The sequence below is a fragment of the Micromys minutus genome, assembly GCF_963924665.1.
Source record: "Micromys minutus genome assembly, chromosome: 9".
Taxonomy (NCBI): Eukaryota; Metazoa; Chordata; class Mammalia; order Rodentia; family Muridae; genus Micromys; species Micromys minutus.
In genome coordinates this window covers 7,233,315-7,251,089 of record NC_137978.1, presented here as the reverse complement: position 1 = coordinate 7,251,089, position 17,775 = coordinate 7,233,315, and the positions used below count along the sequence as shown (strand labels likewise).

Sequence of the window (17,775 nt, the reverse complement as noted above, 5' to 3'; positions counted from 1 at the left end):
AAGTGTTGTGCGAGGCCACACAGGCTCATAAGTAAAATCAAAGCCAAAGAAAAAGGACAAATGAAGTCCTATAAGTCTTAAGGACATCAAGGCATGCGCTTTTGTTATAAATTTGGTTCATAATATCATTTGCAAAATTACAGGGTAATATGTGTTTCCAGATGAGTTCAATTCAAATGTTCACACTGACATTTACGTGGTTCGTTACTACCTTAATTTTTTTTTTTTGAAATCTCTATGTAAGACACAGAATTGTTGCTAGATGTGTCAAAAAAATTTTTTTTTCCTTCAGAGGTGTTTCCCAATCAGAAGAGAATCGGGGTCAGGCTCCTCGGCCTGTCAGACACCACCAGGGATAGGAAGGAGTGGGGACAAGCTCCCAACTTTGTATGCTTGGTCCCACGTTTGTACGGCTGAGTTCCGAAAGGACCTGTCGAGATGGTGGCACTGAGAGCTGTCATAGGCTAGCCAACTGGCCCAAATGGAGAAAAAAAATACCGACAGGCCGGGTATAAGATTCCAGGACCCAAGAGAGACAAGTAAGGGTTGAGACCTTCGGCTTTGTCTCCCAGGGGAGTGCTGTGGGGTAGACTCAGTACTTCCAGAAAGGGCAGAGGAAGCAGAAGGGTTAGCTCCCTTCATCCCCATCCCGCCCCTTAGATGGGACCTGACCAGTGAGTTTGGGCAGTTTGAGTCTCCCCTAGCTACTGAAGCCATTTCCAGCCCTGACCATGGTGAAGAGCTGGCCAAGCCTGTCAGAAGCAACAGCAGCATAGCCCCAGGGTTCCCTGGGCAGGACAGCAGTCTGGTGACACCAAACCAGGGGACATGTTCACACAGACAGTTCCGAATGGTAAAGCATCCAGGTTAGACAGTGACTGACAGCAATGGATGGTCTGACCAGATTATTGATGGGACTGAGGGACAGCCCAGTCTTTGACAGTGGTAAAACCACAGTGGGTGGGCTAACCTAGTAGACCACTGCTTTTTAAACTTAGGGCCCAGCTAGGGCCTGAGGAAGGAACCGGAGGGGCACAATAGTTTGGAGCACAGTGCACAGATGCAGCCATATGACACGAGAGACCTCAGAGGCCTGTGTGCAGGAGGTGGAGGAGGGGCGTGAGTGTCTCTGGGAGGACTGTCAGCACTTTGGCTTGAGGTAGGAAAGGTCCTTGTTTGTCATCCTGCCCAACTCTTAGCTTCGAGTCATCTCATTCCTTTTTGATGGTCTTGTCACCATTTGTGAATAGGGATGTGCTCTTGTAGTTGTCCAAAGCAAGCATGCCTTTGGGGGCTTCCTCGTCCCAGAGGCCAGCGTCTTGTCAGCCTGACCGTCTATCCTGATGTGTGCTGAATGGGCATCCCTGACATACTGTGCACCTGGAAAGAGATTTTTATCCTGGCACCATCCTTTCCGAGCAAATGGCTGTCTCCTGAGGCTCTCCAGATCAGTTGTCCCATGCTGCAGAGGTCAGTCAGGTCTCAATCTGGGGACACCGAGGTCTGCAGAGACAACGTGTGTGTGTGTGTGTGTGTGTGTGTGTGTGTCTGTGTGTGTGTGTGTGTGTGTGTCTGTGTGTGTGTGTGTGTGTGTCTGTGTGTATGTGTGTGTGTGTGTCTGTGTGTGTGTGTATGTGTGTGTGTGTGTGTGTCTCTGTGTGTGTGTGTCTGTGTGTGTGTGTGTGTGTGTGTGTGTCTGTGTGTGTGTCTGTGTGTCTGTGTATCATATGAATGCCTGGTGCCAAGGAAGCCAGGAGAGGGCTGGGGATCCCCTGGACTGAAGTGATGGTGTTCTTCATCACCGGGCATCTCCCAGGCTCTGGGTTCAGTCTCCAGCCACAAAAAAAAACAATCTTCTTTGCCTTGATCTTACAATATGTTTTGGCTAGACTTGAACACACAGAACTCTGAGCACTACAATCTCTCTGGTTAGATTATGAATATTCTCCGTCTTCAGCCATGGTCCTGATAATGCATCCACTCAATCCACAGCTAACAGACACACTTTTAGAGAACCGTTTGCTTGCTGGGAGGTTCAGTTTGTCTTTAGCTAACTAGCTATGGAATAGTAAGTGACAAATATTGGCCGATGCCTTCTTTTGAGTAGTAGAGTTTGTTGGAGGTAGCCAGGTGCGTGCGCAGCAGAAACAGCCCAGTTGCTTTTGAGGATCATGGCTGAGGCTGGGCATGAAGCTGATGGTGGCACAGGTTAGTAATCCCAGCAAGTAGCAGGTTGAGCCAGGAGTATGTGGCTAGTCTGGACTTCAGAGTGAGGCCGGTCACGGAAAACAAAAGCAAAAGCTGAACTTTGTAATGTAATGCAAATGTTGAAAACTGTCCTTGCAGACTCTTAGACACTTTCATCCTTGAATCCTACTAACCCACCACTCCATCCCAGGGAGTTAGCTGCTTCTTGATTAGAACTGAGGTCACAGCTAGTGGCCCTCTGTTCCCTGGCACAGTGACCTTTTGCAGTACATTGGTACTAGTGCCTGCTAAGCCTGCTGCGGTATGATCTGCAGCTCTGTAATCTCTGAGCTGCAAGGCTTCCTGCGTCCAGAAGATTAGGAGGGGTAAGAAAAAGGTTGCCAGGGTCATGTGACCTCCAAATATTCCTATGAACTAGGAGGGACCTAGGAGACCGTCATTTGATCTTGACTGACACCTCTGGTTCACGATGGAGGTGCGTCTAGACTAGCGTGGGCTATGGAGTGAGACCCTGTTTCAAACATTAAGTCAAACACAAAAAGAGCAAACATTTCTCTTATGAAGCCACCAGAAGCTGGGGAGAAGCAAGGGCGTGGAACAGTTAAAGACGTCCATCCTAGGGAGTAGACTCTTTGTCAGAGAGAATCAGTGTCTAGGAAACTGGTGCGGCCGGCCCTGAACTTGATTCTAGATTCTAGACAGTGGTTTCATCATCTGCAGAGGCCTGAAGCTGTTGCAGTGGCCTACCTCTGAAATCATAGCACTTGGGAAGTAGAGACAGGGATCAGGAGTTCAAGATCATCCTTGGCTCCTTGGTGAGTTCCAGGCCAGCTTTGGGTACACGAAACTCCCTTTCCCTGTTCCTTGTTCAGCTGATTTTTTTTTTTTTTTTTTTTTTTTTGAGTAAATGGAATACACATACAGTTATGAGGCCTCACACAGTGGACAGTGAAACTCCTGCTCCCTCCTTCCCCCGTCTAATGCGGGTGCTTCTCTCCTTGTTTTCCACAGGGGGTTACCTCCAGCAGCACTAGGAACATGCTAGAATGTAAACTCTCAGGCCCAGCACAGACTCAAGAATGAGGATGTGCACTTTGACTAGCCCTCCTGGTGGCCCGTGTGGATATTAGACTTCAAGATGCAGTTGCTACCGCTGCAGAAATCAGTGAGGGAGGTCATTGAAGATTCCCAAAGATCAGGGCATGGTGGTGTATAGCCTGGTCTACAGTCCCAGCACTTGAGAAGTGGAGGCAGGAGCATTGCTAGTTTGAGTTTGAGGCAAGCTAGTAACAAATGATAAGGAGAAAAAAAGAGAAACATAATAATCTATTTTTTTGATGCCCAAGAAATTTTCTGTAGGACTTAAAATCCCACATCTTTCGCTGCACCATAGTCCAGGGGCCTGAAGTGAAGACACAGCATTGGGGACCCAAGCCAGGGTCCCAGGAGAGAGCCCAGACATTACAGCTGTCCCGGTCTTAAACACTCTGTCCTAAGGGACGGCTCTAACAGACCTGCAGGTCAGATGTGGCCTTAACCTTCAGCCCCTGAAAAGCAATGTCTTCTGTGCCCAGCTACCCTGCCCTTAGCCTCAGGCACCAGGTGGGGGCAAGAAGTGAACTATCTGGGTGTGCGGCCGTGGAGTTTTTCATGGAGCTCGTCTTAGAGTTTCTGTTGCTGTGAAGAAACACAATCACCAAATTTGGGAAGGAAAGGATTTCTTTTATTTGGCTTATATTTCCACATCATAGTCTGCCATTGAAGGAAGCCAGGGCAGGAACTCAAATAGGACAGGACAGGAACCTAGCAGCAGGAACTGATTCAGAAGCCACGGAGGGGTGCTGCTTACTGACTTGTTTGTTCTCCATGGCTTGTCCAGCCTGCTTTCTTACAGAACCGGGAGCACCAGCCCAGGGATGGCACCACCCACAATGGACTGGACCCTCCTCAATGAATCACAATTAAAAAATGTCTTACAGGCTTGCCTGCAACTTGATCTTATGGAGGGATTTTCTGACCTGAGGTTCCCTCTCTTCATCTGTCTATACTTTGTGTCAAGCTGACATAAAACTAATCTGATTGGCTGACATTTTTTTTAAGATTTATTTATTATAAATCACTGTAGCTGTCTTCAGACATGCCAGAAGAGGGCATCAGATCTCATTACAGATGGTTGTGAGCCACCATGGGGTTGCTAGGATTTGAACTCAGGACCTCTGGAGGAACAGTTAATGCTCTTAACCACTGAGCCATCTCTCTAGCCCTGATTGGTTGGTTTTTAATCCCAAAACTGAAGTTTACTAGACTGTGTGGTCCTTGGATGAGTTATTCAACTCTCTTTGCTTCTGTTTCTTAAAATGAAAGATGGAAAAAATATAGCACTTAACTCTATCTAAAGCTCCTCTCAATGTTTGCTGTTGGTTTTGTTTCATTTATTTCTTTTATTCAGGGTTTCTCTGTGTAGCCCTACCTGTCCTGGAACCCACTTTGCAGACCAGAATGGCCTAAACTCAGAGAGATCTGCCTACCTTTGCCTCTCAAGTGTTAAAGCCCTTAAAATTCATGGCTGGGCCTAAGTACAGTTGTCTGTTGTATCCAAGGGGGCTGCATCTAGAACATTCTAAGGATACCAGAATCCATCTACCCAAGTCTTTTATGTACAATGGCATAACGTTCTCATATAACTCACACAGTTAACCGTAGACTTTAGTAATTTAATTTTTTCAGAGTTGGAATCCAAACTTCCTGAGCGTTCTTTCTTTTTGCTTGTGTGCATCTTTGCATGTGCTTACAGCTGTGCAGGTACCTGAGACGACCAGGGAGGGCATTCGGCCCCTCACCCCACCAATGGAGCTGGATTTACAGGTGGCACCCTGCCCCCATGGGTGCCTGGAACTGAGTTCAGATCTTTTGTGGAGAAGTATGAGCTCTTAACCTCCGAGCCATCTCTCAGCCCTGAGCTCTTGCTTGTCTTTGTTGCTAATAGATTTTAAACACCAGGGTTACGAGGAGAAAGGACTTGGGTGTGGCTTCAGATAAGGTTGATGCCCACATAGTTAAACCAGCTCTAGATTTAAATTGTTGTCACCCTGTATTGTTTAGGAAGTGTTAATAAGTCTCTGTCCAGGACACATGAAAAGCATTCTTAGTATTTATTATTATCACTATTCACAATTGGCTGGATCTATAGACGCAGAAAGCAAACTGCTCTACAACTTGCTATTGTTAGGGGCAGGGCCTAGGGAGACCCAAAGCTTGACCCTTCATGCTGTTATAGAAGCTGCCCACTGTGCATGCACCAGCTGCTTCCAGGACCGAGGAAGCTCTGGTCTCCTCGCAGCAGCTGGGATTGAGCAGCAGACTGCTCCATTGAAACCTGTCTTTGCTGCTTCCTGACATGGTGCTGTGCACCTACATGGGATGGGAAAAGAAATACCAGCAGAGAAGTTCCCGTATTTGAGGGTAGATATCTACAGCCCTCTTCCTAATGGCACAGGTTGCCCTGGCTTTCTCATCTTGCTTTGCTCTGAACGTCTGTGCCAGGCACATGGCTGAGTTTCAGAGTTCTTTAGATTACAACCCAGACATCAGGGGGGCTGGAGCTATTTACTAAATACCAACTTTGGGGTTCATAGGAGGCAGCTGACTGACTCAGGTAATGCCCAGGGGTAGGGTGAGTTTTCCTGTAGGCTGCCCTTGTGATGCAGGCTAGGATAACTGGCATCCCTCCCATCCCCCTTTCACTCCACCAACCAGCATACTTGCTCATCTGGTCTCTGACTATGGCTTCACTCCTCCCTTCAACCCATCTTTACTGCTGTTCATGAAAATTCACTCTCTCCCGGACTCTTTCTTTTCTCTGGCTTCAGTCCATTCTCATAAACTAACCAGCACTGCTGCAGGAGACTGTGTTCTCTCAAGTTGCTCAAACAACTCAGTGATTTTGTCCAGGTTGTCATAGCAGATTTGCTTAAAGACTGGCTGCCCAGGCATGGACAGTGCATGTCCCGAAATATGCCAAGATGGCAAAGGTTACACTTTCTGCGGGGCTGTGGGCTGAACATCACTGTGGACCAGGGCTAGTTTCACATCCATGACACCTGAAGGACCCTAAGGGCTTTTACAGTCCCACACTCTCCTTACAGCTCCCCTCTCCCCGCAAGGGCTTTTGTGGTCTCACACTCTCCAGGAAGGAGCACTTCAACCTTATCTGGGCAGCCCTGGAATGTAGGGCATAGGTCCTGAGATGCAACCCACGTTGGCAGCAGCCAATTGATTTAAAAGTCAACTAAACCCACCAATGCTTGCATGCCTGGTCACCATCGCTGTAGCCCACCCGTTACAAAGTAAATAAAAACTATACTGAGAAGGCTCAGGTTGCCTCTCTGGATGTAGGCCATCTCAGTGCACTGGACTAATAAACCTCTTGCTTTTGCATTGATCTCCGATCTCTGTTCTCATTCAAGGGATTCTCCAAGTGGTCAAGTCTCTTACACACCCAGATGGGAGAAAAGCTTTTGTAGAAAGACCCCTTCCCTTCCCTTCTCTTCCTTTCTTTTCCCCATGACAGGGTTACTTTGTGTAGCCTTGGCTATCCTAGAACTTGTTCTGTAGACCAGGGTGACCTAGAACTCAGAGATTTGCCTGCCTTTGCCTCTGCCTCCAAATGCCCAGCCACAGAATGGCTTTTGTATCCTGATGCCTTTGGAATGTTTTGAGGTCTCAAGGATGTTATCTATTTCAGGAGGAGTCCCAGTGGACAATGGTTTACTTTTGCATGAGAATACTTTCAGATTTTGTCAAAGGAGGACTAAGCAGATCAGAGCAAATGTAACAGGACCTCATCTCCCTCTGACCTCTGTTCTGTTGGGGGAGCCATTCGCCTCGTCCTTATGGACCAAGCTGGATGAGTACAGTATCCTGGCCAATGAGGAAGAGAAGGCACATGCCCCTTCCCTTTGTCTGAAGTCTGTACATCACTTTGCACCTATCTCACTTTCCGTGTGTAGTTAAGAAGCCACAGCAAATCACAAAGGGAGCTGGGAAGTGGAGTCTGTCCTCGGTAGTGAGTTGGAGATTCCATGACTAAAAAGGCCGAGTAGAATGGTTGGAGACAATGGGGACACCAACTTGTTATTCAGTTTGTGACCACATCCTGGCACATCCTCTTTCCTGGTGCCTTTCTTGCCAGGCATTACTGTTCTTACTGCTTTATGCCCAGGGCCTCACAAGAGACTCCCAACTGGTGCTCCTTCCTCCAGTCTCACTGCTGATTGGATGGCTTCAATGTCTAGAAATTCTTCAATGGCTCCCACTATCTCTAGTAATGCTTTTTTCTCCCCTTTCAGAAAGGAACTTAAGAGCCTCAAACATAAAAGTGCTATATCCCTCACTACATCTCTTTTGAGGTTTGGTCTTTTGTCTATTGTAATGCTAAGTATTGACCCCCAAGACCTGGTTACCCCCAAGGATGAAAGACTCTGCATGTAGACTCAAGTGATGCTATGTAACCTTGGTCCCCAAGTTATCCCTGATTGGTGAGTAAGGATGTCTACAATCTATAGCTGGGCAGAATTGAGATAGGTGGGGTTTGAGGTTCCTTGGCTTGGGGTCTGAGGAGACCATGAGGATGAGAGAGGAAGAAGAGAGAAGAAAGATGCTGTGTGGTAAGAATTTTAACATCATGGCCATGAGGGCTGGCCTATTGGAGTTAAGAGTAGACCAGTGGAACATAGTAAGTAATAACTCAGAGCTGTTGATTGGAAAGTAGACTAACAGCATAGAGTGTAGATATCTGCCCAGCTTTAGTTCTGATAAAGGCATACTATAAGTCAAAGGATGCTTCTATTATCCAGGAACTGAATGATCAAGGCAGGGTAGAAATAGACAACTTGCCCCAGTTGGGTCTCATCTTCCATGTGAGTCCTTAGAATCAAACTTAGGTCATCATCTTGGGAGCAAGCCCCTTTACATGCTGAGTCCTAAGCAGTAGGATTTTACTCTAAGTAGGACTTAGAGTATACGTGTGTTTTTCTGAAAGGAGTTTAAATTCTTGAATCAATCAGTGAGACACTCACAGATGGGCTTAAGTCCAAATCTCTAATATCAAAATATAACAAATAAGACCATCTGTCTTCTCTCTCAGATCTCCCATCTGAAATTGTATGAGGCCATGTGCCTTTACTTCTGCCACATCTGAACCCCATTGCTCCCTCAAGGGCACGCTGGCCAACACCTTAGAGTTCAGCTCAAAGCCTCTTCCATGTGGTTCTATGACTCTCAGACTGTGATGGTTGCTACAACAGGTCACCCCCTACCCTAGCACTGGGAAGTGTAAAGCTTTAAGGAGCAGGCATGCTGTCATCTGAGGGCACACTATCAACAGTATTTAAGGTATCTTTCTTTAAGGAGCAGGCATGCTGTCATGGGGGCGGGGTAACACTGTCAATGATATTTAAGGTATCTTTCTTTAAGGAGCAGGCATGCTGTCATCTGAGGGCACACTATCAACAGTATTTAAGGTATCTTTCTTTAAGGAGAAGGCATGCTGTCATCTAAGGGCACACTATCAACAGTATTTAAGGTATCTTTCTTTAAGGAGAAGGCATGCTGTCATGGGGGGGGGGGGTAACACTGTCAATGATATTTAAGGTATCTTTCTTGGGACCCAGAGCAGCTGTCACAAGATCACTGCTCGAAAACCCATCTCACCATGCTGCCGTGCTCCCTAGACCCAGAGGTGATCCCTTTTCCTCTAGGCAAACTCCCACCACCTGTCATAGGTCTCCCCAGACCCCCAACCATGCTGATTAGATTCTAAAACTCTGGACCAATAAATGCCCTCTTTTTCTTCATAAGTACCCTTCCTTTGGTATTTTGGCATAGCAAAAAGAAATGAACTAAAACAGGCCTGCAATTGCAAGTTCCCAAGAGTCCAGAACAAAGAAATCTTGAGACCAGTCGAGCGGCAACATTTTACTTTATAAACAAAAAGGACAGGCGGGAACTGTGCTGCTCTAAGCGTTGCTGTACCTGGCTGCAATGGCGTCCTCTGGGCCTCGGTTCAGACCTACTGCATAACAAGATCCCTGGGGCTGGGTACACATCAGCCTTTGCAAAGCACGGAGCTGGCATGATTAAAGTATGTGTTTGCTTTTACATTGCGTTTTGACATTGAAATGGATCCTCTTAGAGCATTTTTAATGTCATCATGCTGTTTTTTCCATCTCTAAGCAGCGGCCACATGTGGGACTTTGAGCATCTCTCACAGATCACATTGTGGAAAGGACTTGGCTACAGAATTTCTGAAGACAGCGTTTCTGGGCTATCATCAAGGTTCCAAACACTTATAAGCCATTTCTCATGGAGACTCCCAGAGGTAGGTTGTATGACCACTTCCAGTTCGGGGGAGTTGTTACCCACGAAGACTTTGTGACTCAGCCAAGGGTTAACAAGCAAATAAGCATTCCAGCCCAAATGAGAATTCTTGCTTTAGCGTTTTCAGTGTTCAGATCTTCAATTTTGATACTCTTCCTTTTATATAAAAGATGTGTGTGTGTGTGTGTGTGTATACATGAGACTTTCAGAGCTGTGATCATGAGCCTTTCATGTGCAGGACCCAAGGGTTATGGGTGCTTAGGAAAGGGAAGAACTATCCCTGGGAGAGATGTCAGTGGAGAGAGAGCTCTGTCCTGCCCAGGCTGGATGTTTATGCGGCAAGGATCCAGGAAGTTCTCAGAGCTTGTACTTGCTTATAGCGGCCCTGTGCTTCTAGAAACGGGTGAATGGTGTTGACTTCTACAGTGACCCATTCCCAGCAGGAAACTGCTGGTTCATGTTCTTTTCTCATAGGTTGGGAACGGGTGAAATGACTGGACTCTGTCAAGCATGCATCTAGTATTAACCTGGGTTGGTTTTCTGCTTATTTCCACAGAGGGAATGGAAACCCCTGGGGTACACAGAAGTGTCACACCCTGGCACTGATATCACTGGGTTCAATCCTACTTTGCCTGCATTTAGATTCCTCCGCCATTCTCTCTTGACATGCATATCCACAGGGACATATTTGTATACATACTTGATTAAATACAAAAATACAATACTGTGTGAGTGTGCCCTTACCCACCTGCTTGCTACACAGGACTGCAAAGAAAACGAGGAATTCAAAGTTGAAGATGTTTTGAATTTCCAGACGACTCTGCTGCAAGCCTGCGCTCTGCACCTCAAACCTCCTCTGAACCCCGTGTAGTTTGGGGGCTTGACCTAAGGCAAAACACTACCAAGCATCCTAATGAGCAGAATTGTATGCTGGGAATGTATTGTGCATATTTGACATAGTTTCTGTCTTGAATGGTGGCCCTCTGGCTGTGACCCCAGCCCTTTCTAAGGGCAAAGGGGGCGTCCAGAAAAGGAACCTTTTGTTCCCGGTTGCTAGTTCTTCTACAGCTCCTTCAGCCCCAAGGACCTGCCCTGCTCGGAGTGGGCCCTTAGAAGCTCTGCGATTTCCATGTGGGCAGGCGAATTCAGAGCGACGGACAAAGCTGTTCGGCCAGCCTGCAGGGAAGGAAGAAAGAAAAATCATCCTATTTGCTTCTCCACTCCGTGGGAAGGGGGGGGGGGGGACATTGTTGACAAGGATGTTAGAAACATCAGGTGACCCATGAGGGGATGTGACTCAAATGGCATGGGGGCCATGGGAAACGGGACCATGAACCATGAGGGTCCCTTCCACAAGGCTGCCCTCTGTACTGGGAAGCCTGTGCCGGGGGGACAGAGAAAGGGTTGCCAGACCCCCAACACTTAAGAGAACTGGAAACTATAGGAAAGAAAGCAACCTTCTCTCTGAGGTCTAAGTGAGCATTAGCATCTTGGTGTATTCTCTCTCTGCTCTTTCCTGTGCAAACCTGTTGTTGGTTTTAAAGTAGTGGACTGGGAGCACACATCTGCCTAGTATCCCCTTTACTGTCAACTACTGTGGTATGCTAGGAGATATTTCCCCTCCCATGTGAGTCTTCATAATGCATGTCTTCTAGTTAACAGCCCATAATATACCAGAAAATCTCTACTTATTGGAAGCTTGTTTGTTTTGTTTTGTTTTTGTCTACAGTCATAAACTCACTGAAAAAGCATTTTCTGCTTGTGTGCGTGTACTTGTGTGTGTGTGTGTGTGTGTTCATGTTCATCTGTGCATGTGTACATGTATGTATATGCATGTGGAGGCCTGAGCTCAACACAGGGTATTGTTCCTCGGGTACTGTCTACCTTGTCCACTGTGACAGGGTCTCCCACTGGCCTGGAACTTGTTAAGTAGGCAAGGCTACCTGGTCAGCGAGCCCCATTACAAGCATGTGTTACAATGCCTGGATGTTTTTAGAGTTGTGGGTTCTGGGGATTGAACTACAGTCCTCACACTTACATTGCAAGCTCTTTACTAGCTAGCTGGGCTATCACCTAGCAACCTTCCCCCACCCCGCCCCCCATTGTTAGTTGTTTCCTTCAGACCAGAAGTGAGCTCACAGCACTTATGCGAAGCACTTTCTCCGGTGCACAGCTTGTGAATCCTGCAGGGTAAAGAAGCTGGACCTGTGGGGTTCTCCTTAGACAGGGCTGCTGGCTGGACAGAGATGGAGGCAAAGCCTGGGTGTTGGAGGGTGAGTGACACCTGGATATCCAGTCTCTTCTGAGCAGGCACAATCCTACAGCCAGCATTCTGAAAAGCCCTAGGGTTTAGAGGTACTGTGAGCTGAACTTGGATTCTTTGCAAAAGGGGTGTACACTCTTAGCCTCAAAGCCATCTCTCCGGTTCTTGCTTTCTTTTGAAACAGCTGAATGGCTTTGAAAGCTACACTTCTTTTGGTGACTAACTTAGATGTAACACCCCCAGCTTACTGAATCCAATTTCAATAAGCTATGAAGCTTATTGAAACGTATTGCACAGTTTGCTTTTACTGTAACTGCATTTATGCCAGATTAACTTCCTGAACTGTGGCACAAACATGTCCAGATCTTTGGGCTCCCCCTATGCAGCAGAATGAACCCCAACAAGCACTACAGCTCTGCGACCATTCACAGCTCTACAGCAGAGAAGGAAGTGGGAGGGGCTCCAAAGGAGGAGCACACTGCTGTTGTTGGGAGGCAGTGTCTCATAGCCCAGGTTGGCCAGGAACTGAGGTCAAGGATGACCTGACTCCTGATCTCCCTGCTTCCATCTCCAGAGTGCTGAGATTGCAGGCCTGTATTCCACCCACATTTGTGTGGTTCTGGGCTTGAACAGGGTGACATGCTAGGCCAGCTCTCTACCAACCGAGCTACATCCTTCTTCTCCCCTTTTTGCTTAGTTTCATACTTAAGATTTTATTTTTAAGTGTGTGTGTGTGTGTGTGTGTGCACATGAGTGTGGGTACTCATAGAGTTAGAACCCCTGGGGCTTAGAGGCATTGTGAGTCACTCATGAGTACTAGGAGCTGAACTTGTATCCTTTGCAAGAGGAGTATACACTTTAGCCTCGAAGGCATCTCTCCAGCTCTTCCTTTCTTTTGAAACAGTGACCTGATAAGTATCCCAGGCTAGCCTTGAATTTGCTGCCCACCCCCGACTCCTATTTAGGCTGGAATTTGCTAAGTCATGTGATCAGTTCCTCTCTCTGGCTTGGTCCCTGCTGCATCCTGGCCTAGGTGGGCTGCCTGGCCTTGCTCGCCCTAAGCGCTGTTAAGAGCTGGACCGCACGGCAGAGGTGTTTGATCCATGTTGACAAAGGAGCCAAGCAATCCTAAGGAGCATTTTCTTTCTGAGCAAACCTGGAACTAGGTACAGGTTTTACAGCAGGGAGTCCCCACACTGTGGGGAGAGGGGACTGTTCAGCAGGGAACTGTCAGGGGAGAGGGAGGTCTATCTTTACTCGGTGTTCCAAGCTGGCCTTTGTCATCCAGAGCTTTATGTAAACAGAGTGTATGGTGGCTGCTACCATGGGAAAGTGCCACAGGGCCAGTCCCAGAGGCTATGCATTTCTGACAGAGTCCGTCTGGAGGTGACAGCTTCCATCTGTTGGCTTCTCAGCTGAAGACGTGGAGGAGGGGAAGTGGGAGAAAGAGACCACCTAGGCCGGGAGAGTGTCTCCTAAAATAAATATCTCCTGCAGTCTGGGAGGCCCCAGCATTAGCGGGGCCTAGTGAGCTTTACTCAACAACACTGCAGGCTCCCAGTGAACCTGACTGCGAGCTGAAATGTGGAGGGTTTGCACAGATAGTGTGTGTGTGTGTCTGCTTCTGTGTGTGCGCTGTAGTGTTGTTCAATACATAAGAACTCATCATGAACCCATTATATATCAGGTAATGATTAAGGTGTAATCTCTGTCTCAGAAACATTCCCATTTAATGGATGTTCTGAAATATCTTCCGAATAAGCCCTTCCCAGGGAGAATCTGGCAGCTGGTGCTCTGGTCTCACTCCACTCCTTGTCATGCTGAAAGTCCCCAGAGAACGCACAGAAGTTTCCTGACACCTACAGTTCTACAGTATCTACAGTTCTCTGTATTTTTTATCAAGCTTTGTCGAAGAGAAAACATCATTTCCGAACACGAGTCTCTCTCCACATGAGTCTCCAGGAGATTTGTGCTGTGGAGACCTGAGACTCCAAAGGCAGATGGTGGCTAGGATGACGGTGCTCTGATGGGAGCTGGCACCAGGTGCCAGCCTTGGTCCTTGGTGGATCCTGTCACCTGTTCTCCTCCCCCTCAGCTGCTGAAAACCACACGCTCTCTCTTGCTATGAAGAAGTTGAAGTGGGAATCCTCAGTCAGGCCTGACTCAGGAGGACAGAGTGTAGCTGCACCCTGGGTGACTCCTACAAGTCCTGAACAAGACCACACTGGCTAGCCTTCCCTTCCAGCTCACTCCACACCCAGCCCTGAGTCTGGGTCTTGTTCTGCAGTGGCTTGCTCCTCCAGCGCTGCCCTGGCTATCCCTGCCCCAACCTTTGACCAGGTTTTTTTTGAGACAGACTTTCTCTGTGCAGCCCTGGCTGTCCTGGAACTTGCTTTTGGACCAAGTAAGCTTTGAACTCAGAGGTCCACCTGCCTCTGCTTCCCGACTGCTGGGATAAAAGGTGTGTACGACCACATTTGGCTCCTGGGGAATCCATAATTCTTCACGGTTCCTGTGCACTGCAGGTGTTTACCAACACCCTAGCTCTAGATGCTGGAGCACTTCCTCCTCTACTTGTGACAAAAATGTTTCCAGATGCTACCAAACTTCCTCCAGATGGCAATGTACTCCTCCTGAGGACCACAAGACTGAGTTAAGACTGGTACCCAGCTGGCTTCTCAGTTGGGGGTCAGTCTTCCTCCTGACTTCATATCTTCAGCCTCCTTACACCCAGCAGACACTTGCAAATGCCAAGTCCCCCACCTGCTGACATATTTGGGACTTTGCTTAGGTGTCATAGTTCCAGCAGGCAGGTATGGCTTAAAAACACTAAGCATTTGGGTAACTCATCTCTGTACCCATTTTGCAGATGTACACAGAGACTTAGAACTCAGATTCAAACTCATGAGTGCCGGGTTTAACCAGTTCGAATAATCATAGGCTAAGCTGTCTTCCCTCACCATTTTCCTCTACCTCCAGAAAGCTATGTAGTTCTCTCTTATATGTGACCTCCATGTGGACCCAAGAGGGGCTCTCATTTTCTGGTTTGTTACTCTGGCCAGCCAGGGACCTTCAAGGCTCAGGCCCGCTTAGCCTGTGCCATAGGCGGCTTTTCTCAGACATTTTCCCGGGCTAGAGCAGTAATCACTTCTAAGTGACTGTAGGCTACTGTTGTTCAAGTTTACTCCAGATTAAAGCAGTTCACAGAGGGCTCTCCAACACAGATCCCCTGTCTCACTCACTACATGTTTAGAAAAGGAGACTCTACTCCCAGATTCTGTGGGGGCAGGGGTATACATTAGCTATGAGTGTGGGGTTCAGCTTGGCTTGCTGATGGATGCTTTCATGCAGGAAAAGGTCCTATCCTTGCATAGCAAAAGCCTCTCACTCCCTCTCTAGACTCCCGTTCCCTTTGAACTTTGATGTTAAGTACAAAGACACCAGTTTATAGCATTAAGCCATGATGCCAACATTAATGATACTAGAGTCAGGCCTGAGATCGAATCTCTGCTCAATGAATTGCTTGCTGTACTCTTGGGAAGAGCAGGGAAATGGTCAGTTGAAGATTAGCTCTCCCAAATGCTCTAGAAATGTGACCTACTGTAATGATCGGAAATGTGGTCACTTTGCTGTGGCCAAACCCTTACGATTAGGGCTCATTCATTCAATTCTTGGTGAGTCACTGACCTGTGGCAAGAACTCTGTTACATATGAGGAATTCAGCGGCAAGACTGAGTCCTTCAGCAGCACGGTAGAGAGACGGTGTTAAATACCTGCTGGTGAGCTGCCTGCGAATCTTACCTTGTCAGTCAGGCTGCTGTCGCAGGCTGGGTGGGCCAGGAGCAGTCGCACCAGGTCAGCATTGCCTTGGTGACAGGCTAGCATGAGGGCAGAAGACCCATCGTGGTCCTGCAGGTTGACATCTGCCTGGCAGCTCAGTAGTGCTTGGACCATGTCCTCCCGGTCATGGTTGACTCCCAACATCAGTGCAGTCTGGCCTCCCTGCGCACAGCGACAGGCAGAGCTGGTTAGATCTTCCCTCCGCCTGTGACACGGGACACATCCTTTTCTTTCTGGCTAATTTCTGCTTTCCCACAACTCTGATCAAGTCCGTTGCCCTTTCCAAAGCCTTGCCTGGCTTCCCAGCGCGGACAGAGCACTTACTGGTTGTGTCCCGATTTCCTTTTTTCACTTAGGGGCTAAGAAACTGACACTGGGGGCTGTTCTTTTTTGGGGGGAGAGACAGATCTTATTTGATTTTATTCTTTGTAGAGGATTAACCTCAGGGCACCACACATACTGGACAAACGTTCTGCTATAGACTGCCCCCAGGGACTGTGGTCAGTGTGTCAGCCTCCCCAAGCCTAGCACCAAGTATGTGATGGCTGATGGAGCAGAGGAAGGCTGTGGCTTTAACCCACGCCTCTTTTCCCTGCGAAGCCTCCATCTGCTAGGTGTCTCTTGGATACCCAGAACCCTCTAGTCTCAATAAGACCTCTGTTTGCAGACCTTGTAGTGTTTCTAACCTGGCACCAGTGACAGTGTGGTTATCTTTTATATCCCCATGGCCATCAGTGGGCATAGCAATGGGTTAGACTCAGAGAATCGACCCAAGTTTTCTGCCTCTGCAATTTAATGTGTGACCCTACTAGGTTCCTGTTTGCCATGAATCTTGGTTTTGCTGTACTTGAAAATGCATCTTATTACTTTTCCTGTGTGTTTTATGTGGCTCTTGTGGGAACTGGGTGAGATAAATTATATAAATGCAGTAGTGTGAGGTGGTCATTTTTATGATTATAAAGTGACATTTATTTCATATTTGCACAAGTCTGTTATATATTCCTGTTTTCTTACAGCCTTACTCTATGACTTACTGTATTTGCCAAACCTTTTTAGTTTGATAGTTGGGCTTGTCTCTTCAGTGGGATATCAGGTTCCTAAGAATAACACAAGGTCTCTGCCTTCTCTCCCTCCAGATCCCCTGTGGCTTTAAATCAGTGCTTTTCAACCTCCCTAAGTCTTCAACCCTTTAATACAGTTTCTCATGTTGTCCTGACCCCAACCATAAAATCACTTTGTTGTTACTTCATAACTGTAATTTTTCTACTCTTATGAATCATAGTGTGTGTGTGTGTGTGTGTGTGTGTGTGTGTTTTCTAATGGTCTTATGTGACCCCTGTGAAAAGGGGTTATGAGCACAACTTGGGAACTGTTGCTCTAAACAATGTTTTGTTTTTTTTTTTTTTTTTTGTCAAAGCGCTGAGGACATGTTGCTGGTATAAGTTTCAATCAGCTTGGGCGTAATAAAGAGGATTTGCAGTCTGAACTTTTCTGCCTCTGCCACGCAGCATATGTGGACTAGACACATGCAAGTTTGTCTCTGCACTGTCTCCTGATGTGGGAGGTCCGGGACAGTTAGTGCACAACCTGCCTCATGGGGTTGAGGTCCCATTTCTCTAGAATTCTAGACAGATCTTTCCAGAGATGGCCGTTTGTCTTCGATAGTGTGATTACTTATTCTAGACGTAATGGTGGTTCACTACATTGAGATTTCCTCTCCCCAACCACTGTTAAAACCAGGGGCCCCTGCAGAGAGTCCTTCTGCTTGGCTGGGGCTCTTCTTCCTTATCTTTCTTCTGGTCTACATTGATACAACTTGGTTCAGTAATTGGTCATTCCCAAAGTATATACCAGACCATGGAGTGACCCTGGAGATAGAAAGGTGTATCCCTCAAAGACTCCCAGCTCACTCCCACCCTGCTGGGCACAGCCACCTTCCTACAGAGTCCCAGGGAAGGCAAGGAGAACAGATGCAGGTTTGAATCCCTAGGCTTCCCACAGTGACACGGACAAGACTTTGACCTTCCTAGAGCCAAATGTACCTCTGGAAAGAGGAGGACTTGGCTTTGATCTGGGTGATCATCCCC

The 17,775-nt window shown here is 47.5% G+C and overlaps 1 protein-coding gene across 1 annotated transcript in view; it reads right to left on the bottom strand.

The window, feature by feature from the left end:
- Positions 1–10,637: 10,637 nt before the first annotated feature.
- KANK4 (KN motif and ankyrin repeat domains 4) overlaps positions 10,638–17,775 on the bottom strand; it is a 30,552-nt gene continuing 23,414 nt past the window's right edge. The window contains exons 8-9 of the mRNA XM_080921021.1: positions 15,650–15,850; positions 10,638–10,761 (exon numbers count right to left, since the gene is read on the bottom strand). Of these exons, the coding sequence (XP_080777147.1) occupies positions 10,648–10,761; positions 15,650–15,850 (315 nt within the window). The 3' untranslated portion in view covers positions 10,638–10,647. The remainder of the gene's footprint in view (positions 10,762–15,649; positions 15,851–17,775) is intronic.